The following is a 26,633-nucleotide window of genomic DNA, read 5'->3' on the forward strand; positions in this document are numbered from 1 at the left end:
AAGTTTAGATGGATATCGTCTTATAAAGGTGGCTATTCTTACTCAAATACACCTCACACACTGTGTGAGAGGCGTTTTTCCACTCCTACCCTGTGTTGTGGATATCTGTAGTCTCCAACACAAAGGACTACATTAATACTCTTCTACCACACTCTCAGAGGGCATTCTGCTTTCATTCATTCTCTCGGCCATCAATCCTACCTTCTGCAGTCACCAATAACCAACGTGCTCGTTAAAAATACTGGTACTAGGCATCTAGGGTTTATTTTTGCCTCTCAGTGATTTACTGTCCTGGTTGTGGGTATGTTGGTTTGGGGTGATACCAAAAGCCTGGGACACAGCCTGAAAAATCTCCCATACCAACCAAGAGAGGAGAGCTTGGTTGTGCTTTAGGGCAGGAACTGTACTGGAATCTTATTCAGAAAGACTTATTCAAGAGAATTTCCAGTACAGATGTTCTCGTGACTCTGCTTGGTTCCCTGCCATTGACTAGGCCAAACTCTTACAGGATTCCCTATTCATTTTCATTTCCCCTCATAGAAAACCTGTTTCAACCATCATCATTCCATTGTGATTTCCAGGTACTGACAGTATGGTGCGACCTCGTAATCAGCACACTAACAATGTAGGACTACTGTTCCAACACAATCACACACATGCATATTCCCTTAAACAAAAAAGTCATTTTTAAGGCACATACCATACATCCCTAAACAACACTTTTCTTTACTCAGATAACTCTTCAATGAGGCCTAAGTGGGCAAAAGCTAAAGGCTGCACATGGAGATTACAGATCCTCAGTGGTGATTCACAAAATGATACATAATACATCTCTCCATGATTGTAAGGGGCTGAGTCACTAAAATAGGGCTTGTTATAAAATCATAGGCATGTTTATGATTTTAAAATATTATTCACACCCACATTCCTAAAAGTAGAACTTGGAGGGTCCTGAATCTTTGGATCAACACAGCTTGTCTGATTTCCTGCTTCCTGTTGACATAGGGCCCGTACATGCTCTCCCATGTTATCCTTTTCAAGAAACTGTAACTTTGTTGAGTCTGTTGGAAACCCATTTAACTGTATCTACTACTTTACAACTGATAAGGTACAAGTTAAGTAGACTTAGACATTTGTATCATCTACAATGCCAAACTCAGTGCTTCAAAGTCAGGAATAAGCTTATAGGGATAACAGAAACATTAGCCTAACAAAATGGCGATAAAGAACTGCACCTTAATAAGTGTAACTGATCATAACATAGGAACAAACAAAACACAAGGACACGATTGATTGGTGGAAATAAATAAATCTTTGGATTCCATCGTATTTTCAGCACACATAAGAAAGACTAATAAAACACTACCATTACAGACAATCGACGATAAGTGCTATGTATGCAGGCAATGATATGCTTAGCAATGGAGGTGATGATCAATACAAGTGGGTGTACCAAGGAGAAAGTCCCATTTTGAGTGACATTTTCAATTCTAAAACATCTATCTTTAAAGCCAAAATATTTAAAACGTCCATTTGAGTTGTTGATATTGCAAACTGCTTGACTGAGTTCAAGAAACTCCCAATTGCTGTAAATAGATGCTAATGTGCCCTCAAGTCCACTGCACCCCTCCCAATCTCACATAACTTCTGTACTGAAAAACCCATCTCTATACTTAGTAACAGTCTTTGCCACTGATAAGGCAGAGTTAATGGTTTAATATAATTAACCAAGTTGTAATAGTCTCAAAATTCTTTGCTTTGCTATTATGTGACAAATATGCACCTCTTGACTCATTCTTGACTAATTTGATCAGTCTGTTAATGTCATGGTTAGTTAATTCCAAGTGATAAGTTGCATGTTAGTGTCTTGTTGGTCCTTAATTAAACTGGCTTCCCACAGTTTCTTAAAACTTAAACTAATCTAATAACATGTTTAACATTTCTACAACTGATGATTGCCAACCCACTCAATACTCTCAAAAAATACCTTTTATTTGGCTTCAAACTGATTAATGACTGCAAATATATATTTGGTGTTTTGTAAAGCACTGATGCAGACAATATTGAACCTTTAAAGATGTCAAGGTGAAAGTAGGGTATAAGTGATTAAAAACATCAGAAATATTATACAAGATCCAGCCCAAATGCTTGATGAAAGTTATGGGTTTGGAAGTACCTATAGTTTTGTCTGTTACCTTTTCTTGATCAAGTGACAGAGAGCTTCAAAGGGTGATAACATGTGCGGTTAAGGGTTTTACCCTCACAAAACTTATAACTAGCAAGTGATGTTGGATAGTGGCCCTTAGGTTTCATTTGGGCAGAGGGCTAGAGTACGGACTTTTACTGGGTAGGAGTATAATTGCTTTCTCGTGAAGGAAGCACCACAGCGCTGCCCTTGGAAATCTGCATATTATTTAATGGTGAACACTCTGTAAACACATCAGAGTAATAATCAATAGGCCAAAGAGCTAATGCAAATAGGGAAGCAATTTGATGATGTTTCTTAAGAAAATGTTGTGGGCCACCCATCAACTAGAAGTAATTAGAATCATTGGTGTTTTACCTTGTATAATTGCAGGATGAACAAGATTGTTACTATGCTTTTGGCTTTGCTCGAGTGGGTTGCAGTATATGCTACTGCTAGTTTTAAACATCAGGAGCCCCCAGAAATCTATGTAGGACCACTAGAGGAGACCTTCTCCCACATCAACATCAGTAGATTAACATTCTCCCTAAATGCAGCTAAATAGAGATTTGCAGATTTGTCAGCATTACATCTTGCCTTAAAACTGCTCCTCACAGCTTCGATCACGCAGTGCCTCCTCGTCCGCTTCTTTCACACTGGCCTGCTTTATTTATTTGGTTTCCTACGAAGACCGCAATTGTTGCCAATGGCTTAGTTTACACTGAGCAAAATAGGAATAGGCGGAGCAGCTCTCAAATGCACAGAAATGCAAAGAAAAATATAACATTAGTTTAAATAACCAAGGCTCTTTGGGACCCTGCTTTCCTCTCAAGCAGAACTTTTCAAGTTTTTTCCCAAAATGCTTGCTCCAAAACGTACTCCTTCGCACATGGTGTACCACAAGGCTCCATCTTGAGCCCGCTACTTTTTAATCTTTATATTAAACCTTTAGCGGAGCTGGCAGAACAATCCGGACTCTCAATTTACTCCTACCCACATGATTCCCAAATTATGTTTTCACTATCTGCGCAAAACCCCAATGATACCTCTACACTCAAGACAGGGCTGACTAATATAGCAACCTGGATGCAATCTAATTTCTTAAAATTGAACGGAGACAAAACAGAGGTAATAATAATGGGAAAGCAGAAAAATCTTTGGAGCCTACAACATTGGCCAGATAAAATGGGCACCCTTCCTACCCCTGTATCACAAGTGCGAAACCTAGGCGTTCTCCTAGATGATACTTTAAGTATGCATGCTCAATCAGTAAAAGTCGCAGCCTCTTGTTTCTCCATCATTAAATGGCTGAGGAAAATATGCTGGATGCTACCAAATACAACCAAAAAAACTGTAGTCAATGCCTTAATTACTTTCCGGCTTGACTATGGAAATGTCCTCTATGTGGGCTCAAATAAACAGATTCTCTACAGACTACAGATGGCCCAAAATGCGGCAGTTAGGCTCCTATGTAAGGTACCAAAAAGAGAATCGATCTCCGCATTTCGACGTAAATTACATTGGCTAAACATTGAAAATCGAGTGAAGTTCAAAACACTCACCTACATGCACAAAATTAAAGCCAATACAGCCCCCAACTACCTCTGCACGTTGGTCAAACCATATATTCCATCTAGAAATCTTAGATCAGCCTCACATGGCCGTTTTGTGATCCCTAAATACAAACTAGCGCAAATTGGAGGGAAATCCTTCACATATCTAGGACCATCGTACTGGAATTCCCTCCCAATCTCACTCAGAAATGAAACAAACTACTCCAGCTTCCGCAAGTTGCTCAAAACCTGGCTGTTTGACAAATAAGACGCACATGCTCCATCCTGTCAATGGCCTCTATCTGCACCGGGAAAACCTTTTTGGGTAGCTGTCGCGCAATACAAATTCTAATAATAATAATATAATTATGCAGTGCCTCCTCGTCCGCTTTCTCTATACTAGCCAGCCTAACAACGGCCTCATTCCATTTGATGTTTCACGAAGACAGCCCTTGCTCCCTGCGGGTTCCTTCACACGCCTTCTACATCAGCCAGCCTTATTAACTACTACAAGGACGAGGACCGCATCTACAATGACGACCTCATTTTGAGGCTAATACTTCCCTGCTAGGGACTCGTGTAACTCTAATAATAGGTATAGTAGAGGCTTAAGTTAATAAAATGAATTACCAAAACAGTTTAAAGTTAAAAAATCAGCAAAATATAAATACTGATCCAATTTGTAAAAATGTAAATTTAATTAACAAAATTACAACAAAGTGACAAACATTTATCAAGGGGAATGGGTGATATGAATTTTGAAATAAAAATAGCGCCAAAAAGTGAAAAGTGCCAACCACAGGCAACTTGTCATGCTAGACTGTGTCACATCCACATTGGAGCACCGGTCGAATACAAGGCCTAGGTGCGTCCCGGTGGTACAGTTGCCTTCAGATGTCGAAAGCCTTCAGTGGAAGCAGGAAGTGTGCCGCTGCAGAGGACAGGGGGGTTGGTGTCAATACATTCCTGGATGAAGATGTGGCCTCAGTGCAACCGTTGGTTTAGATGGAAAATACCCTGATGGGAGAAGTTTAAATTTTCATGCTCGAACCTCTCAGGTCTCCTTCAACGTCGGTGCCAATGCAGTTGAGGTTTATAACCAGATTCTGGAATTAAGAGAGAATGTACTGGGAGCCATATGAAGTCTTGCCCAGCAGCTATTCAGCTCCTGGATGACAGTTGGAAGCTCATGCAAATAGGCTTCCAGAGGCTTTAAGTAAGTGACTTATTAAAAGTAGCTTTTGTAATGTATTTAGGACAAATCTGACTTTACCAATGCATTGGGCTTGTAATAAATATCTTGAAAAGTTGAAAACTAAAATGTTTGCTGGTTCCTAGGCATCTGAATGCTTTCCTATGGAACAGCTAACCCTGCTACACTGAAAATAGCTTTTCGGGTCTTGTCCCTGCAAGGACGTGTTTTGAAGTAAACCTTTACATGCCCTACGTTTAAATACCATGCATTCTGCCTTATTGTGCATTAAGGTCTTCTTTGGGGTGACTTTTTAATATTTAAAAGGAGGGTTTAGGTCAGTCAAAAGAATGTGCAGTAGTAGGCCTGCAGTCATATTTGGCACTGTGACTAAAAAGTTGGCATGCATGCTGCAGTCCACTAGAGACATTTAGCTTAAAGGCCCTGTGTACATTTTGTACCATATACTTTTGCACATATTTAGTCGAGGAAAAGATTACAAGAACAGGCGTGCAATAAAAAACAAATAAAAAAAATACCAAAAGGCAGCGGTTAACCATCTCTATTTATGGTGTATAAGTTTGCTTCCAAAAAGTGAAGGGACCTCTATTTAATTGAAGCTCAGAGAAATTAATGTCATACTTGACAGCCCATGAACTGCATTGTTTACCCAGTATGGCTTGGGAATAATGTTTGACCCTTTTCTTCCTGCTGGAACTGCTTAATTGTTATACAAAAATAAAAGCGACCAAAACAAAAGTAACTACTGATTAGTTGTTACTTTGGTGTTACCAATTAATTTTCTTTATATTTTGATTAGATGATTAGGATTTGCAATTTACCATATTTGAAGCCAGCAGTTTCTTGACTACACTTTAATCAAGCGAGAAGAATTTTGATAAAGTCAAAAATACTGAAAGCATGTTACCTTACCCCTGAACAGTATTTTGTGTTTCCGCAGTGTTGACAACCACTACTATGAAAAGGCAAACGGTGTCCTGCAGACTGATTCATGATCGGTAACATTCACCAGCGGAGCACTCCGCTGGTTTCCATATACGCGGGTGGATTTCACTTGCATCTGTAATGCCCCATCAAATGAAATATGGACCCTTCATTAGCATAAGATACTTGTTGGTATTCCAATGCCTGTGCTAGACTGGAAAGAAACACCAAAAAAATACAAGTGTTTTTGTTACTAGGATTGGTCTACCTGGAATGCTACAGGTTGTGGGCTTCCTAGGAATATATTCTTCAGAAAAAAAGGAAACAGCACATTGCCCCCTATGCACTTTGAAACTCTTTCCACTTGTGGGGCCCATGCTATGACAAATACAAATATCCTGACATGCGATAAAACAGTCCAATTCGAGTCAATTTATAAAATACCTTAACTTATGTTAATCAGGCTCCAGGACCGATCCTGGCCATACCAAGACGAGGTCTAAATGATAAGTGCTTTAATCTTTTTCTAATCCTCTTTGTAGATAGGATTTTCTTTATCCTTAAAGAAACACAATTCCACCTCTTTACCCCAATAGTATCCATCAGCTTACCATGCGCCATGTTTCAGCGTTTTCAAATTGGATTTGTCAAGGATAAATCCTTGCCTGGCGACATTAGTTGCCTTTCTGGAACATAAGGTTTCAGTCTATTTTTTTCCTGAGACTGGAAACTGAAGCCCACTTGCAGAGTAGTTTGTGAATCATTTTCAGAACTTCATATTCTGCCTGTCGGGAGTCAATCTACAAAGTATTGGACCGATATGCTCTGGACACTCCACACCTGCTCTTTTGAGTTACCTACTATTATGGGTTTTCAGGTAGGTATCAAATAGTTTAAGTAGGTTTTGCAGGAGCTCAGAGCCAGCCAGCTCGGCTTTAGTGAATTGAGGATTTATGCAACCAGTTTGGCTATTGGTTTAACGGTCCTCTCATTTTACCATTCAAGGGCAGTAACAGCTGCATTTTGTCATCATACAAAATATTTAAACTCATATTAAAATGTGCGGTGGACAGGGGAAGCCCCGAGAAACTCCACAACACGACAGAACAGTGGGTGCACACTTTATCTGTCACAACCTGATAAATAGTAGTGACGCTCCATCTTAAAATGAACACTCCGCAGAGTCAATTTTCACATGCCCCTACCACACAGTAAATGTTATTTGGCGAGGCCCAGGTTTGCAATATCTCTATATATATCATGGTATTTTATAAATATTATTTTAGATCCTACTGCATCAGACTCTAAACTGCAAATAGAGGGTGACTGTGAGCAACCACACCATAATTCAGAATCAGAATTTATAACTAAGAAAGCCTGCAGACGTTTCTAGAAATATTGCACCAGCGTTCCATCTAAAGGAATTAAAAGTTAAAGTGTTAGCTCAATTTGTACTCTTAAGTGCAGTGTATCAGCTATCTTGAGTTACCAAAAAGAACTTCAGGAGATGGATTCCAAACCATTTCTGGCTGGAGATAGTTCATGTCCTTGTTGGTATGTATGGCAGTGCAGGGTGCAAATACCTTTTACCATCATATTATAAAGCAGATTTGTGGAGGTGATAACATGTCGCAAGAATACATGTGCAAATTTAAGCTGGCACAGCTCACAAAATACATACTATAATAGCACACCACAATAATAGCAACACGGCACTACAGCACAACGCAATTTAAAACAAAACACATTAATAACACAACATATATACAACAAAGTAGAACACATCAACAAAATGCAACAAAACTACAACACAAGCACACAGCTCAACAATGCTACACTATACACTAATATGAGGCAGAATATCAAGACAGCAGCACAACAAAATAGGACACCAAAACAGAAGCATTCAACAGCACATATTTTCAAATGTGTTGTATTGGGTTGTGTTAGGTTTTTGAGTTGTGGTGTTTTGTTTTTGTGGCATGTGCTGGTTTAATGTGCCTTTTATGTGGTTGTAATTTGGATCTTATATTTATATTTCGTTATGGCACACTGTTATGACTATTGTGCTAACGTTAGTGCATGTTACACTGTACTTGTTACATGTTGTGCTGGTGTATGTCTTGTGCCACTATGTTCAGATGTGTTGTTGTTTAAATATGTTACTGTGTTATGTGTGTTGCTATTGCATTATTTTTGTGCTGGAAAGATGTGTTGCATAATTGTGTTGTGCTTTTGGGTTGTGTGTTTTGTGCTAAATATTGATGTAGTGGTTATGTGTCAAAGCAGCATAGTCCTTTGGCGTTCGGGTCATAAAATACCCTTTACCACAGCCTAACGTTGTAAAATACCACTGCTTCAATTCTTCCACTATTTAGGAGACCAGTAAGCTCAAGCCTCAGGCAGAGACCATTTCTTAATTAGCTCTTCCAGGAGGTAATTACTAAAAGAGAAGCTGCGGGTAAAGCAAGGAAATATTTGTGAAATAATGTAAACAATGTAAGCCACAGTGAGAGACATTTTGAGAACTTTGTTTGAAATAGGTAGGGCAAAACACGTATTATGATAATTTCCTGAATTTTGGGGGATGTAGCTCACCTAAGAAAATTATTCCAAGCAATGTATCACTTGTTTGACATCATATGAAGTAACAGATAGCCTATGCTATTCAAGGAAGTTCACAGTAATTGTGCTGTCATTGTCAATCATGCAAAAATAAGAGCGTTATTATGCAATAACAATGGTGACGAAAAACGCTGCTCAAAATCCGCTCAAAAGAATTGCCACTTTTAGTATTGCCGTGCAGTGAACATTCCGAAATGTCCTTAAATGGATAACGGCAGAAGAATCATTAGTCTCTAATCGGATATGAATCAGTGAAGGTTTCATGGCCAGGGGTTTGATATAGTGCAAAACATCCTATCTGAAGCAAGAGCACCCCCTACCTCGCATCAAGAAGACCAGAGGCAGAGGAGACTCCTTCTCATAACTCGCAGTCAAGACCTGGAACGACCACAGAACCTGATCCTCCCTCATGGACTTCCGAAGGAACCTCAAGACATGGCTCTTCTTGGAAACAATCTTTGGATGGTTAAATAACCTTGTATTAGGAATAGGACTGAGACTATGGCTACCTTAATCAATGACTTCGATGAGGTGGTGGTCCCCCATGTTGGCTGTGTTCTACATGCACAATCAAGCATGGCTATGCATCAATCTCTAGTTACAATGTCACGGTTACTTTTAATAAAGGTGTTTAGCCACAATAATAGAGAAGGGGGCAATAAGACAGCCCTCACCCAACCCAAACTACAACGTGGAATACAAAGAGTCAAAAAAGACTCTCTTACAAAGCCGAAAAACTGGGTATTCATCAGTGGTAAGGGAGGCCAGAGCAAATTATAAGAAAGTATTATACGGTGCACAAAGAGGGTGGGATGTGACTAACTAGAATGATCTCCTCCAGGCAGCAACATCCAAGGACATGGTTATATTCTGGAAAATATTTGCTCAAAGACGCAAAAATGCAATCACTCACACAAAACATTATTTGGATCCTGCCACTTGGACTCGTCATTTCACCAACCTCTACTCTGAACCCAAGGAGTTCCCTAATGATCCACAATGGCTTTCGACTAATTGCGTTAATGAAGATATGGAATGCATAGTCCATTTTAGTTTAAAAGAGACACTGATAGAAATTGATGCAATTAAGTCGAGCAAAGCACCTGGGTTGGATACAATTCCGGGAGACCTCCTCAAACATCACTTAGAAGTGTGGGGCCCTTGGGGGCGTGGCTAGCGCCCGAGGAAGAAGTGTAGGGCCCTTAAGCTAATTTAAACAGTAATGCAGTTGCATCTGGAACACTGGTCCCTCCCACATAGAAGGGAGGCAAGATGGGAGATGTAATGCCAAAAATATATGCCAGGCAAGTTTTGAATAAACTAAACGATTGGATTTATGATAATAACATTCTAACGGATAACCAACCAGGGTTGATGGCCCACACAAGTACAATTGATCAGGTTTTCAGACTAATATGCATCCTGTGAAAATATACTAAAATGAAGGGTGGCCACATTCATATTGTATTTTTAGACCTAAGGGCAGTGTCTGATCTTGTCCCTAAAGAACCATTATGGGCCTCAATAAAGAACCAAGGTGAGCCAGGGGACATCTAAAACCAGATAATCAGGTTACACCAAGGCAACTATGCTAAAGTCTGCTGGGGTGTGCACGGCAGCCTTAATTAACCTTTCCCTATTAATAGAGGAGAGAGGCAGGGGTGTGTGCTTGCATCTACCCTGTTCTTACTCAGCATTAACAAGTTGTTCATCACCTTAACAAGTGCAGTCATGATTCCCCAGAGTTCTGTGGGACCCTTGTTCACGCATTACGATTTGCGGATGATGCCATATTGGTCTCACAGATGCTTCAACACATACTGCATCAGAAAGGAAATGGGAATAAACACCACCAAGACAAAATATATGGCTATAAATACCCATAGGACTTTCAGGAAAAACATCACAGTTGGCAATAAGAACTTGGAACATGTATCAAATTTCAAATACCTGGGCATAACACTTGATTCCAGACTATCGTGAAACCACCAAATAAACCACTCAAAATGGCCATCATGCATGGCTCAAGAGCAATCTCTAACAGATACCATCCGTCCACAACTCGAAGAATCATACTGGCCCTAGAGTTGTATAAACATAAAGCGCATGCAGCAACTCTTTATGGGGCCGAGTTGTGGGGAATAGGCAATATAAAATACCTTGCACTAAGGGAAAACAAATTCATGAGAGGACTACTAGGTCTACCTGCAGCAATACCACAAATACTCATGTACTATGATCTAAACAACACACAGATAGAGCACATGCAACCTTGAGACCCATGCTCTACTGGATAAAGTAGTGGACACCACAGGAATTGGCTCATTACAGAGATAGCTTTAGGCAAATAATGGAACTTGATAAAACGTTAACCTTATCTTGGTTACGATATGTAAAGGCATGGTAGATTACAAATGTGTTTAAATTGTTACTGGGGAGAGCCACAAGTATTATCGCAAAGTTACAAGAAACATCTAAAAGAAAATACTGGGAATTCATTTCTAATTACTTACATAGCAACCAAAGTCTAGGAAGAATGGCCTTGCAGTTCCTCGCTGTAAAGTCAAACCCAGGTTTTGAGGAATTCTTTGACACAATTCAGCCCCATGTGGGGAAAATATTGTGTTAGAAATTCAGTTATGACATTTTGCAAATCAAAACTTATACTACAAAACAGAACCCCTGCAATAGACTTGACGATGATTCGATCTGCACCATATGCACTTAAGGGCAAATTGAAAGTGTTGCACATATTTTTCTCTTTTGAACAGACTGTGCTATGACTAGGAACAAATGGATTTGCCCCCTTTGAAGAAGGCTAGGCTATAGAAAACATCAAGGAGCTCTAGGAGTCCTGAAGTGTGACACAACACTGTATATTAACTTTAGCCTGAGTAGTCATCTGTTAGCAGCTGCATTTGCACGAAAGAAGATGGGCCTTAAGTTTTAATAATATGAATCTCTTATTTATTGGTTTTAATTGATTCACACCTTGTACTGGCACTAGTTGTTTTTTACATAAGCAATTTAATGTATATAACGGTTATATCGGCTGTAATGTAAAGTTTATGTAAACTTGTAATGGTTTTGAACTGAAATAAAGTATAATTGGAGACTTGACACATAACAGAATTGATGGATGGAAAAGCTTAATCCACCAGCTGTGAACCACTAGGAATTTCTTTAGGAAGCCATTGATTTCAACATTTTTAGCTTGTCTGTTCCATTAAAGTGTGGGATCAGGTATGCCTGACATTAACCAATATTGCTAGAACACTTTCTGTGAGCTGGAAAAACATGCAATCCCGGTTTCCTATCAACCTTATTGAGAGTCCTTGGGAGTAAATAAATGGCAAAGAGAAACATCAACTCAGAGTAGACATATCACTAATTTCAAGGCTCATGAATCGGCTACAAGGCAGCATTTGAACTATAGGGACATAATTAAATAATACATGCAACTACTGCAGCCTTTATTTATGCTGATCAGGTAAACTTTACTTTCCTTCTTTCTACAATCTAAATTATGAAAGGTTTAGTACAAACATATGTCATAAGACAGGTGTGGCAGTCCAATTTTGATGTGCTGTGAATGAATATTTTACAGAAAGTTTACTCTTTCAAATCTCTAACTGTATCTCTGACCCTTCAGATAAACCTTGCAATTGATCAGAAATGACAGGTCTACATACTCCAAGCACTGTGATGGAATAAACATGACCCAGCATTCAAAATAAATAATAATGTGCCACCTTGATTTTTTAAAGTGTGAGTAAACTAACTATAAATGTAACACCAAAAGTTTGTAATAAGTGAGTAATCAATAATTTGTATCAGGTCATCAAATAGTGATATCAAATATTCAGAGGCTAGTCTCCTGGGTAACAATTTCAATCGCATACAGTTTTATAACTTTTGAGGTCTGCACTACACCCATCTCTTACACAACACATTTAACTTTTATATTTAGCTCTTGCACTGCTTTTAATTGTCCAAAATGTTCTCATAGTGAAGAATTAAAACTGCCTGCATATGTTCTGCTCTTGTTTCCAGCTGGAACAATTTTAAAGATCTGCTTTTGTCCATTAGTAAACTTAATTTTGAATCCATTCAACTTTAACTCCTAGACTGCTATATTGTAGATCACCAATGGGCAGGACTGATCTGACCAAGTGCCCAATGGCTATTGTCAATGGCAATCGTCCATTAAACTGAAGAAGGTTCACCATTATGTGCACTGTGTTTTCGCAAGAATAGGCTAAAACAAATTGTTAATATTTGGGGTCCTCTAATTTCCAGTGTGACACATTTCTGTTTCAGGAATCAAGCATTATCATAATAACTAGAAGCAGCAGAATTAAGAAGTGAACAGTGCAATCTACACTCCTTAGAAAACATTGGACAATATTATCAAGTTACTTTTTTAATGAGGTGAATTTTCCATATTCAAAGCAGTTTTAAAAAATGTAAATGTAAAAAGAAAAAAAATTTTTATACTGTTTGTATTCTTTACACAATGTAATGGCCGTGGTATATACTACATATCTGCATTAGGAATAAACAAAAATATTGAAAACAAACATTGGCAAAGCCAATAGGTCTTGCCTGTGAAACCTTTTGGCTTTGTAAATGATTGTTTTCTTCTAGATGGTTGCCATGTTGTGCTTGTGCATTTTCTGCATTTATCTCTGAATTAATGTTCTTGTTTGAAAATAAAAACATTCAAAGAGCATCGCCATGCAGACAGGGCATACACTGAAGTCATCGTTGAAAGGGTTTTCCTTATATTTTTAAATGTATGCCCTTTAAGCAAGATGTAATTAATGTTATTTCAACAAGGGATTAATACACTCTTGAACAATAAACCACCCTTGCTTCATCAATTTGTTGGTATTGCAATAATAAATCAGTTTCTTTGAGGCAAAATATGCTTTCACAACCCTACTTGATTACTATAATCTGCTTTGACTTTACAAGGTGATGAGCCATATTTCTATCATAGTCAAACAGGATAGCCAGTATTCTACAATAAGTGGATTACATGTGGAATGATCTTTAACTGGGCCTAAGATCATTGAAGATCTCCACTGCATGCACTCTCCTTCATCTCGAGAATATATTTATTACAAAATCAAATCACAAATTTCCAATTCGCCCACTTGATGTTGATAGTGCTTTGAAATGTACTTTGTACTTTAAATAAAATGTAGCCTGCTATGTAACAGAAAATACAAATGTAGTTCAAAAAAGTATAGGGCTGATGTATAGTGAGAGGCAATATGTACTAGAAGTAATCATTAAGCTAAGAAACCAAAAACTAATATTCTTTGTTGGTCAAATTATGGCAACTGGAAGCTTTGAAATGATTGATCCCACCCTGGATCAGAATGAAGCAGAAGTGCTTTGCATTTTGATTTATAATTTATATTTATGGTGCTTCAGGGAAAAAGAATATGACATAAACAGCACAATGTGGATCCATCCAAAAAGTTTGAACACTTGAAATATTAAGTCAAAATAGTTACTTTTTGGTGAAAAACAGGTTTAATGGGATAATCAAAAACATTCTGTAACATATGTCTCAGAAACACTTATCTTGTTAGCCTAGTTGCTTTCAGGGACTGTGATTGTTGTGAATTGGTGTGGCCTTGTAGGTAAAATAATAATGTTTTATGAATTCATACTGGTTAAACAGATTGTACCTATTTAATCTGTAATGCCTTTTGAGCTAACTAAGCAGAGCAAGATATCATTTTTATTGAGTTTCACACTCGTCAGGCAGTGCAAATGTTTGTGTAAATATGAATCAAAGCAATGCACATATAATAGAATGTAGTTACAAAGTTACAACTGCACTGTAAGAGCAAATATATATTGCTAGACAATTTACTGAACTATTTACTTCAAAACCCACCCCAAACCAAATTCTAACAAGTAACCCTATCTACGTGCATTGTGGAGTGAATAAATAATACCACGTAAAGAAACTGCTTTTCATCATAAAAGGATTAGCTACTTTTTGATAAAGTTATACGGAGTAGATTCATTCAGATATTAACAATTTGATTTAACTTTTATGTGTCACTATCACATGATGTCATAATGTATCACTGCAAAATATAAAGAGGAATGAAAAAAATATAGGTATTTTCGATCGTTGCAAAGCAAGATGATTTGAAGGCTTAGGTTTTTTTTTATAATACTGTGCCTTCAGTCAACTCTGAATTGCAAAAATGCATCTTGCTGTGGAACGATCGAAAATACATTTATTTTATCCTGGGCTCAGAAATGATATGTATGATCATGTTTTCAGCTTAGTTTTTACACAGGCATTTATGGGATAATCATGTGGTTTGATGCTTTTGCAAGCATAGTGGTTAGGGAGGCAATACTTTGCAATTCACATTTTCTGATGTTGGAGTACATAAATTGTGGTTTTATTGTAAGCAAAATAGGTCAGTTCAAGAAATATAAAAAATATGTGCACTTTATAAGCGGTCTACTATTCAAGACATGACAACCCCTTGTAACCCCTTTAGATTGTAGAAACTATCATGTAAAATAAAACTACTGATTTTCATTCACATCTAATGACACTGCCTTCTCCATCACCAAAATCTAATCGAATGAATTTAACCTCACCACCCTCCTCACAACCTGCCTTCTGCCCAACCTAATCCTGTAATTTTTCTCCATAACAATATCTCTTTCCACCACATGAGTGATTATTCAGAATGCTTACTCTACCAACTCATCCTTCGCTCTGCTACATTTTCTCTCTTAGATCATGAATTTCCTCTTCCTCTTACCACTGAGCCACCATTTTAAATATCCCCTTTCACTGGATGATACTCTTCTTGCTTAAAAAAGTGGTAGTTATCCACTAACTTAACAAGTCATCAGGCAAACCACTTGTTGCCACTAATTATCACCCCATCCACTCTTCAATTTTTTTACAAGAAGCCTAGAATTACTGGTCTTCAAAAGGATCGCCCTCTACCTTGTGCCACTCTACATTTATAATACCCGACAATTAGTTGTCCACCGAATATACAGATTGACGTCTCATCTTTCCTTACATCAAACCCTCCACAATAGCTTTAGCCTTCTAATTCGGATCTATTTGAATCCTTTGATATCATTAACAATGACATTGTTCAAATGTTCCTGCCCAACCTTGAATTTAAAGATACTACATTTTCTTGTTCTAATTTATATCTTGATGAATCTTCTTTTTTTTGTGCCCTGGCACTGAGCAGAAGCATCAGTCAACCACGATTAGGGGTTCCCAAACTATCCCATTCATATACATTTAATATCTTAATCCATCTTCCTTAACAACATATTGTTCTGATTTAGTCATTCGCACTACTAAAGCACTAATCAAACCTATTTATTTTTCTGACTTCATTCATCTATCCCCAATGTTATGTATGATTGCATCACAAAGTCTTTCATTCACTGATGCCAGATGGATATGTGAAGTCTAATGGTGTGATACTAGAATATTGTTGTCAAAATATCGTCTACTAAAAATGTTGTGTACAAAATGTCCAGGTGTGTAATAAGCATTTCATTACTGCAACCATAACAGCTATTCACTCCGTTGACTCTCCCAACAGAATACCTCCTCTACCACATACAATGTCACACCGAAATCTTAAATGTAAGCATTGTCATCATTGTATATCTGGTTATGTGTGTAGCGTTGTCTCTTGTGAAGGAGTCCTGTTGAGACGCTACTGTTTTAACGAACAGGAAAGGAGCACAGTGCATCCATGATAAATCATGGCCAACTCTTGGAATGTTTTGTGCACAAATGTCAGATGTATATGCACAAAAACTACATCTGAACCACCAAATACCAGGTACAGGTCTTCGGAATCATAATTAGGGTTCCCGGTTTTATGGTATTTATGTTTTTGACATTTCCGTCTGTATGTATCCATATTTATTTTTTGTCAAGTTTATCTTTATTTATTTATATTTATTATGGGTTTTGTTAAAAAAATAAAGCTGAACTTGGTATATTTCCACATTTATTGAACCAATAAATTTGCAGTCATGCTTGAATGCCTGCCAGGTTTCAGTAATATGAACACCTGCAGAAGATAAATCAATGCACGTATATGATAATATGCACATTTTAGTATCTGCTTTGTGCATATCTACTGCTGTTAAGCCTCTTTACTAAAATCCCTTTTTTCACCCCCTTACCGATACAATCCACAGTTATTGGCCTGGCAGTCATGGCAAAGTGTTTTTAGAATCACTCGCATATCACTCAATTTCCGTTGTTATCCGCATTTAAAAATTAATGCAGACAAGACAAAAATGGTTTTCTGTCTGCATTTATCTGCAAAAATCAGTACAAACGGAAAACAGGTAACCTTAATCATAATCAATTACTTTTATGGGTTCAGCTTGCACTTCGCACAAGACTTGATTTTTATCTAATTATAAGTGTGAGTAGGGGTCAAAATAATAACAAACATAATAATTATAATAATAATCATAATAATAATAATAATAATAATAATAATATGGTTCTTTTCCAGAGGAGTATGAAAATGCAACATTTAAAAAAGGGTAGCAAATCTGCTATATGGATGGAAACTATGGTCAAATAATAATGTATGTATATATTCAATGATTTACATGGCCCAAAATTTACCCATTTAGATGTTCCAATAAAGCTTCCTCTTGTATAATACCGCAATACTTACAATGAGAAATTCAAATATCACAATGACTCAATCAGAGGTGGACTCATGCTAATTAATTTGAACATATGTGGATATTTCTATTTATAAGACTGAATTGCAATCCATTGTTAAGCTTTTAGGAGATACTTTCTAGATTTCTTTTTCGATTAGGCCTATGCCCAAATACTGGCATTTGAGACGAGCACATGTAACTCAATGTTCACCATTTTGCGATTTTTATTTCTAGTAAATTGAAATTAAAAGGTTTCATCTTACAAAATATTAATTTAAAAAGGCAGAAAAGCAGCTTTGTGGCAGCCAGTAGCAAGAAGCAAACAAACAAAGCCAGCAAAAGAACTGCAGGGATAGTGTGAGCAAACATAATTTCAGTTTCAAATTGAAAATGGGATGCAGATATTATCATGAGCTCGGATTCACTTTAAAATACTGGAATAATAAATGCATCAATTATTTAATTAAAAATGTTTTTAAAAATTGTACCACAAAGAATTTCACCAATACTGTCTACTTGGCCCAGTGGATCAAACACTCGCCTTTCTCTTCTGGGAACGGGGATCAAGTCCAGTTTGAGGTCCAAAGTGAAATGAGTTTGGTGGTCTCAGTTCGGTCCCCATGGGGCAGGAATCCACATCACAAAACCACCACATATAATTTGGCACAACTGGCAGTCTCTGCTCAGGAGAGGCCCAGAACTGAGCTGGCATGGAGACTGAACTACCTCTTGCCCACAAAGAGGGTGCTCCCTCCAGGTCGGGGTTGAGGTCATTGGTGGGGCAACGTGGGGAACCTCGCAATGCAGCTGCCTGATTGTAGCTGGCCTGTGGATAAAAAGAGGACTTCAATTTCTTTTCCTGCCAGTCCATTACCCATCACCAGCATTAACAGTCAGTCATTGTCTGTATTACATTTTATCTAAAATGGGGATGATAGTAATATAAAATCAAAGCAAATTACAAGAAAATAACAGGTATATTAAACATGATATATTTCTAGTAAGGAAAAAAATAAGAAATACTTTTATTGTCAAAAGAAAAACAAAACCGAGATTAAAAAGGAATACAAGAAAGGAAATCTGACAGAATAGGAGAATGTAGGAATTAATGGAGTTAGGGCCTGATGCGCCAAACGTTTTAACAGTTGCAAAGACTCGATTAGGTCAATCAGAAAGTGTGCAACCGCTAAAAAGCATTTTAATGTATGAAGATTCCATTCACAATATGTGGTCACAAATTGTGCACTGGTTTTTATGAGTGTTATCAATTTTGCGAGGAGACCTATGCACTAATAGTTTGGTTCGAAAACTAAGAAATTGTAGTTACTCACAGATTACCCTGTCCAATGAATATTCAATAGGCAGCCTGCAATTTGCAACTCACTATGATCGCGATCACTGGGCTGGTGACCTGAAAGTGTCAGCAAACCACCAACCCTTGGATTGATTTTTCTAAAATATTTTTTGTTTTAAAAGGAGCCCAATTTCCTTACAGGAAGTGTTTTAGTGACGGATGGTAGTAGTTCCCTGGACTCCCTGTAAGTTACTGCATCCTATGAGAAAGGCATCCAAAGGCGACCCCTTCCATTTAGTGACCGAGTGACTTCGAAGATTGTAACTTTCAATGGTTGACGACCATCATTTTGGATGCAACCCATTCATACATCAGGAATCAAATTTTAGAAGGGATGCCCATAATCAGCCCCTTCCAACTCTTGATCCATAATCTACTTGAAAACCCATTTACCGATATGGAAAGGCTTTTCTGAATGGATAAATAGGTTTAGTAAACACAAAAATGCTTTGCCATTGCAATCTCTGTGATATAGCTAATTGGAGGGTTTGTGAGCATTAAAACATTTTGTATATTATCCTCTTAAGATAAGGGGATGATAAACATAACTAAATGTCAATCTAAAGAAAATTATTCAAATGAGGCATGCAGCCTGAGAAATAATTAAAAGGTTTTAATTGAGAAACATACAGGTAAATTAGGGTGTGTGACATGCACGTTTTTGAAACATAAGCCTTGCTCATTGTTTCAAAGGGTTTCCAGGGACATGTCAAATATATAATAAAGATAAAGAAATATTTACATCTATATATATATATATATATATATATATAGATATAGATATAGATATAGATCGAGCAATAGATAGATCGAGCAATAGATAGATCGAGAGATAGATAGATAGATAGATAGATAGATAGATAGATAGATAGATAGATAGATAGATAGATAGATAGATAGATAGATAGATAGATAGATAGACGTCTTATGCATTTTTTTCTGTATGGGAGGAAACAGGACACAAGATAACAAAATGTTATTAGCACTGCATTTTAATCATCCCCATGAACCAACGATAGTCAGTCATTAGCCGATTCTCAGCTACGTACTGCCTATAATATAGTATGAACAAAGAGAAAATATAGATGGATGGTGAAAGTTAAAGCTTTTGAAAATGTACTGCAGCACAGACCACTAAACAACAGCAAAGGCCAAAGCTTGCCAAAAGGACTTGCAGCATTAGAGGTGTTGAGTCAAGCTTAGGGTTATAGAGAAGACATCAACCAGGTTGCCGGAAACATCTGATTAGCAGTCAAAACAGGGGGCCACAGAATAAAAAGCCAAAAAGCATCATCCATGCCATGCGGGAGACATCTCCATTAAACAGTTTTGTCATTTTATAAAACGATTTTTTTTTTTTAGTTAGAGTCCAAAATCTAATTCACCTTGAAGTAAAGTATAGCTACTGGCAGACATTGAATAATGTGTTTTACCTGAGAAGGATTTATATTATCAAATGTGTTGCCAGCCACCAGAAGACATTTTAGGGGACTAAGAAGGAGCAGGCCTGCAAAGCAGAAATCCAGGTACCTTATGAAAACAATGTACAAAATAATGTAGGGGAATTGAGGTCACGATCTACTCAATGTAAAGCAAGGGAGTTTCAGATAGGCTATAGGCTACGAAGAAATGTGACGCTACAGACTAGTCACGATATGAAAGAGAACCCAGCAGCATACAGAATAGCAAAGAAATGTGTGTAAGCAAGAAGTGCAAGTGAGAAAGAGCAATGAGCCAGGTCCATGTGAGCTCAATTGATAGAAAAGCACTGGGATCAGAAACAAGAGTGGAAAAGGTTGAAAGAATGAGTATACACAGAAAGACACTTCTAACAGTACCAGTAAAACAACTGAAAACAGGAACTTCATTCACAACTCAGAGCATTTCATGGAAGAAGAGAGACATATGAAGGGAAACCTGTACCACCGTTTTTGGTACTGTGAATAGGCAATGTTGAATAACACCATATCATAGTGTCTATTCTCATTCCACCTGAACATCCTTATATTGGCATCAGGCGTTTATGCAATTGTCAACAACTCTCAACCCTAGTCACAGTTGCTGATGTAAGATTGTGTTCTTTAAGGCAATCATTGCCCATGGAATAGCCAACAATATTACTGGAAACATTTTCCCATCTTTTGAAATAGCGGCCTTTCCCACACCTAATTGTAGAATAATATCAAACACTACGCACAAAAGTAACCTATGTGTTTGTGGCAGGAATCTATCAGTGTACACAACTCCAGACAACTGCCGGTGCAGGTAAGCATGGTGGGGAGGGGGGAGTCAACAGTTAGGATTTCTTTATTTTTTTTTATTTTCCCTATTGCGTTGTCTGTCGATTCCCCCCCTCCCCCACGCCCCGTGCCGCCCCACCACGCTTACCTGCACTGGCGGCCACGGCACAACTCTTAATAATAGAAAACATGTTGCCTTTTAAAAGATAATATGTTGATTTTCTAAAAATGCAGGAAAATTAGGGTTTAAAGATAAAACTGTACACTTTGGACAACTTTCTTATGAGAATCAACTAAGGGGCTTTGTGCTAGCTCGACTGTTATTGTAAATAATAATAGAATGAACTGATGTTTCCACCTACAATTTAAACACAAGAAGTTATCCTTATGCAAACTTCAAACACTTTGGATGAAATTCGGTTTATTGTGATAACTTTTATTTGTGGATTTGAAAAACATGCACCAAATTAGATGCAATACATAAGCAGTCCAGTAAAACATATAATGTGTCATAAGTAATTCAACAATATATAGGATATGCTGCTTTGGTGCAATGTCCTTGGAGATGGGTATGTCCATGAACTGTATACCCTGAGTCAGATTTTCATCATTTTTCTATGAATATCTGTCTCGTATTCCTGGATTAAATGTGAATTACTACTGACAATCCAGGCCTAATGTTCAATGAGTAGCTGTGCCTTATGTAATTGTGGCACAGATGGTTTACCTAATTATTTCAAAGAATAGGATGCTTTTATTCATGGAATAAAAGATTTATGATTCACAACAATTGAGAGAAAGTGCTTTGTGAATCAGTTATGTCGGTACCCCTTTGTATAATCGTCAATGCTGTTGCTTTTCTGGAATATTGATGCATTGCTGCCCCACAGATTGTTACCTAACCAACAATGACCTCTTCTCTTTGCAGTATAAAGTATTTTCAAGGGGCTGAATATGGAAACTGGTGATTTTAAAGGATTACGAGTGTGGCTATTCGTTCTTAAAGATTGTTTTAATGGTTTATATTTATTATTTTATTATTTAGCTTGATATATAAAGATTTGTTATTTTCATTTATTTGATAGTTCAAAACATCAATCTCATCATCAAAAACATTAGCAATGTGTTAACACATGATAAAACATTAAAAACATTTAAACACCAATACAAAGTTGTAAAATCAATACAGTACATAATCAGACAATTAAAATCATCCTAAAATCAAAATCATACATATGACATTCAGGGCGCGACTGCTTGTGCTGGCCCTGGTGCTTTGTTTCTAATTGCCCAAGATATGTACAAGAATTTAGAGAAAGCCACAACCACATTCGAGGTGGTGTCATTTTGCATCTTCTAAAAGCTTCCACTCAAATTTGTAATCTAAGGGATCAGCACAGGTGGACCATAACTTTCATGGATAGTTTTACAGTAGACACAACAGTCAGATCCCTGCTTCTGCTTCCCCCAGTTAGCAGTAAAAGCCGCCACTGGGAGGGTCCTGTACCTAAACTGGAGAAAGAGGGATCGAGAATGCACCAGATGGATAAAATCCTGGAATTCCTCCACCTTGGTTACGGATTTGTGGAGAAGGAAAGCACTTGCTAGGCCACCTAGTGTGCCCTGCTGCAAGTAACTTTCTCCTGGGCCAATGTTTTTTCACTTTAAGAGTTTCTCCTCAACTAAAAGAATGGTGCTCAGTCCAAAATTTCTCTAGCACTAGCCCGATCCAGACATTTTTTAGCAACGTGCCTTTCCCACCCCCTTGGACCCAAAATCTTCCTGCAGGACCTCTCTAAGATGGTGCAGTTCATGGGTACTCCAGATATGAACCCAGAACAATAAAGGTCTCAAAGCTATCTGTATCAATATCTCATTGATCCGCAAGCCAAGGTGAGGGGAGACCATGTGTGTGCCTTTCCCTTAGCCTAGGAAACCCATAAAGAAATTATTTTCTGCTGTGCTCAAGGCACTCATATTGCAACGTCCCCATAACTATGGCCCCCTCACTCTACCTCTCTTAGTGCAAATCATATATTTGGTCTTGGACATATTAATTTCAAGGCCAAAATCTTCCCAGAATTGGCTAAAGCTGTCAATCAAAATTTGAAGGCCCATGCTAGTTTTCAACCACAACAAGGTATCGTCCGCGAAAAGGAGTGCCGGTATCTTTTGTCTCACCAGGGTTAGGGAGTCATTGGCAGAACTCAATAGGTAAGCGATGCAGTTGTTACTATGTAGTTGGAATATTGCTGGGGCAAGTACACACCCCTGGCACATGCCCTGATTTACAGGGAAAGTCTCAGTTAATCCTCCCTTCATGCCGCATCTTACTTTTGCATAATTCCCCTTGTGGAGCAGCTGAATCAAGTGTATCGGGGGATCCCCATCCTCCAAATCACATCCCATAATTTCACTCTAGGCAAAAAGTCAAACACAGTGCTGCGGTCAATAAATGCCACATAGAGATCACCCTTTGTCAGGTCCACCATCTTCCGCTTTACCAGGAGAAAGAGAAAAGCCTGGTCAACTGCACTAGTTTTGTGCCTCAAGCCTGCTTGCATCCTGATCGAATGTGATTTTCCACGCACCAATCCAACAATTGTCCTAGCACCTGTGTGCAAAATCTGTTTGTAGTCTTCAATCAGGCTGGTAGGGGGTAGTTGGAGGGCAAACTCGGATCCCCTTTTTTAAGGATGGACACAATCTCTGCCTTCTCCTGTGATTGAGGGATCACCCCATACATCACAATGGCATTAGAGGGCACGTGATATTGGGGACCTACACCCCAGGGTCTGATTTGAACACATCAGCGGGAATATTGTCAAGCCCCGGAACTTTCCCGGCCTTGAACGAGACCACAATTGCTCGGTTTCCTCCATGATTAAAACTACGGAGGTATGGATTGTGGCTTAGCATCGTGGAGTCCACAACAAATAGGGCCAGGCTCAGCCTGGATGGGGGGGAGAGTACAAACTCCTAAAATGGGCAACCGAATCACAGGGTAATTCCCAATTGAATCAGGTGTGGGTATGTAACTCATATCTAACAACAGGTCAATGCAAGTACTCACAGGAAAATAAAACTGTGAATCAATCCTATCTACAATACTTCATCTTGGCTTTTCAAGCACACATTGGCAAATAGTATTAACAAACTTTGGGACAGCGATTTTGGTACAGTACCTTTCAATTAATGATCAATTGCGTATTTCACCTTAAACCTCTAGACTCTCTTTTAAACAAAATCCAAAATGTCTGAGAATTGATTTGTGAAAATAGGTAAAAGCAGCACAATGATTTCATACATACCTCTAGTCTGTCTGTCCTCATAAGTTTCTGTGCAGCAGCAGCTGCAGAGACTGGCATACTATGGTTCCCTGTTACCAGCATAGGCCCAGTTGGAAGGATTTCTGCTTGAAAGCCTGGAGAGACAGGTCCCAGGTAGGGATTAAAGGCTGCAGTTGCACTGGCGCCTAAGCTTGGAGCAACTGAAAACATTGGCTGAAAGAGAGAGAGCGTTCTGTCAATGAACTGCAGTCTTAACTTCCAAACAGAGGCATATTTCGCGAGTGCTAACCATTGAATGAGGGCAAGCCTGAACCCCGCGACATCCATTGCTACAGAACAAAATCATGCAGTTTACTAGCAACGTTTTAATGGGGACACAAAAGAGTAAACCACTTTATTAGTATTACATTAAATAAGGCATTGAAATGCCATTCTATCCTTGTGTATGGCATCCATTGATTTAGGAGTAAAGTGTCACAATTCGGTCCTTTGTGTACATAGTGTTTATTTGTTATAATAATGTTCTTCAGCTGAGACCAATTGACCAGCTGCCTGAAATGTTTCAAAGTATTGTTCAGATAATTTCACAGGGCACATCTACTGCCTAAAATGTTAAATACTTTCCATAAGTATTATTGTTTCTGATAATCCTGCTATCTCACAACGAGCTTCTCGTGCCAGAGGCAGCAGAAACAGGGTGGATGCAAGAGAAGAGGGGCTCACCAATACTGACAGCATTTTCTATATGGATTACCAAAATGCACAGGGACCTTAGCATTGCCCAGGCTCTTTTCTGTTGCACCCAGAATCACAGGCTCTTGGAATGTTCATTGTGGGGTACAAAGTATAAAAAATTCACAACCCTCGCCAGGCACTTATCTGCTGCCCCTGTGGGGGGTGGTGTGGGGGGGGGGGGGCTGGAACAGAGCCACTTGATTTTTTCAATATTGGAAAGGCTGTGCCTAACAGTAGAAGAAGCAATGCAGATTCTGCAATGTTTCTTGTGTATGACACTTTCCCAGTATTTTCTGCACTTGAATCTGTAGCCAGGGTTTGTTTATGACAGTCCGGCATAGTTTAAATCATGTGGTATTTTGGGATGTATGATGGAACCAAGCATTCCGTTATAACGCGTGCCGAACAACAACGCGGCTGTTAGAATACGAATCCCATTAACATGCCTTACCATTACCATGCATTCTTTTCAACTATGTTTTTGCCACTCATGCCTTTACAACGAATTTAGTTGTAAAAGCATGAATGGTAAAGGCATATGCATGGTAAAGGTTTCACCAGTAAATATAAGTATTTCACAGTTAAGTACAGCCCTTCCTTGAGATATACAAATGGTTTATGTTTTCCTGCAAAATACTTACATTTTCGTGTTGAAGGCACGTGCTATGTACACAATGTACAGGTAGGTGCAAACACAATTGTTTGTATACATATATTTTTATGGATATATGTGCATTTTAGTTAATACACATACATATAAAAATCTCCTTAAAATCCCACAACCCCTCAGCCCATACCCACCCCAAACCCAAAAATTACCCTTTCCACATCAAAACCCCCACCTACCCTAAATCCTAAAATTAACCTTGCCACTGAAAAACTCCTACCCACCCCAAACCCTAAAATTACCCTCGCCACCCAAAACCCCATACCCACCCCAAACCCTAAAATTACTCTTGCCACTCAAAAACCCATACCCACCCTAAACCCAAAAATTACCCTTGCCATCACAAACCCCCACCAACCATAAAACCTCAAAGTACCCTTGCCACACCAAAACACAAACCCATACTACACCCTAAAATTACCATAGCCACCCCAAAACACATACCCACTCTAAAAACTAACAGGACCCTTGCCACCCCAAAACCCATACTAAACCCTACAATTGCCACACTAAAATTACCCATGCCACCGCAAAACCCACACCCACCCGAAAATCTAAAAGTATTCTTGCCACCCTAAACCCATACCCATCTAAAACCCTAAAATTACCCTTGCCACCCCAAAACCCATACCCAATCTAAACATTAAAATTACCCTTGCCACCCCAAAACCCATAACCACCCAAAAACCTAAAACTACCAATGCCACCTAAAAAGCCATAACCACCCCTACCCCTTAAATTACCTTTGCCACCCAAAACCCCATACCACCCCAAACTCTAAAATTACCCTTGCCATGCAAAAATCCATAGCTACCCAAAAACCTTAAAGTACCCTTGCTACCCAAAAGCCCATAACCATCCAAAACCCTAAAATTACCCTTGCCACCCAAAAACACATACCCAACCTAAACCCTAAAATTACCATTGCCACCCAAAAACCCATAGCAACCCTAAACCCTGAAATTACCCCTGCCACCTAAAAACCCATACCCACCCTAAACCCTAAATTTATCATTGACACCCAAAAACCCCATACCATCCCTAAACCCTAAAAATTCCCTTGCCACGAAAAAACCCCAACCCAACTAAAACACTAAAATAACTGTTGCCACCCAAAAACCCATACCCC

General features: G+C 38.5%; 1 protein-coding gene across 19 annotated transcripts in view; it reads right to left on the bottom strand.

Annotated features, from left to right (window-relative positions):
- Positions 1 to 26,633, bottom strand: part of MBNL1 (muscleblind like splicing regulator 1) — a 386,422-nt gene that overhangs the window by 77,589 nt on the left and 282,200 nt on the right. For 13 of the 19 annotated variants that reach the window (XM_078666703.1, XM_078666700.1, XM_078666704.1 and 10 more), the window contains 2 exons: positions 24,124 to 24,315; positions 17,760 to 18,044 (listed from right to left, as the gene is read on the bottom strand). In XM_078666703.1, coding sequence (XP_078522829.1) covers positions 17,760 to 18,044; positions 24,124 to 24,315 — 477 coding nt within the window. The remainder of the gene's footprint in view (positions 1 to 17,759; positions 18,045 to 24,123; positions 24,316 to 26,633) is intronic. The other 6 variants (XM_078666712.1, XM_078666711.1, XM_078666708.1 and 3 more) reach the window with 1 other exon arrangement.

The sequence above is a fragment of the Lissotriton helveticus genome, chromosome 11, assembly GCF_964261635.1.
Source record: "Lissotriton helveticus chromosome 11, aLisHel1.1, whole genome shotgun sequence".
NCBI lineage: Eukaryota > Metazoa > Chordata > Amphibia > Caudata > Salamandridae > Lissotriton > Lissotriton helveticus.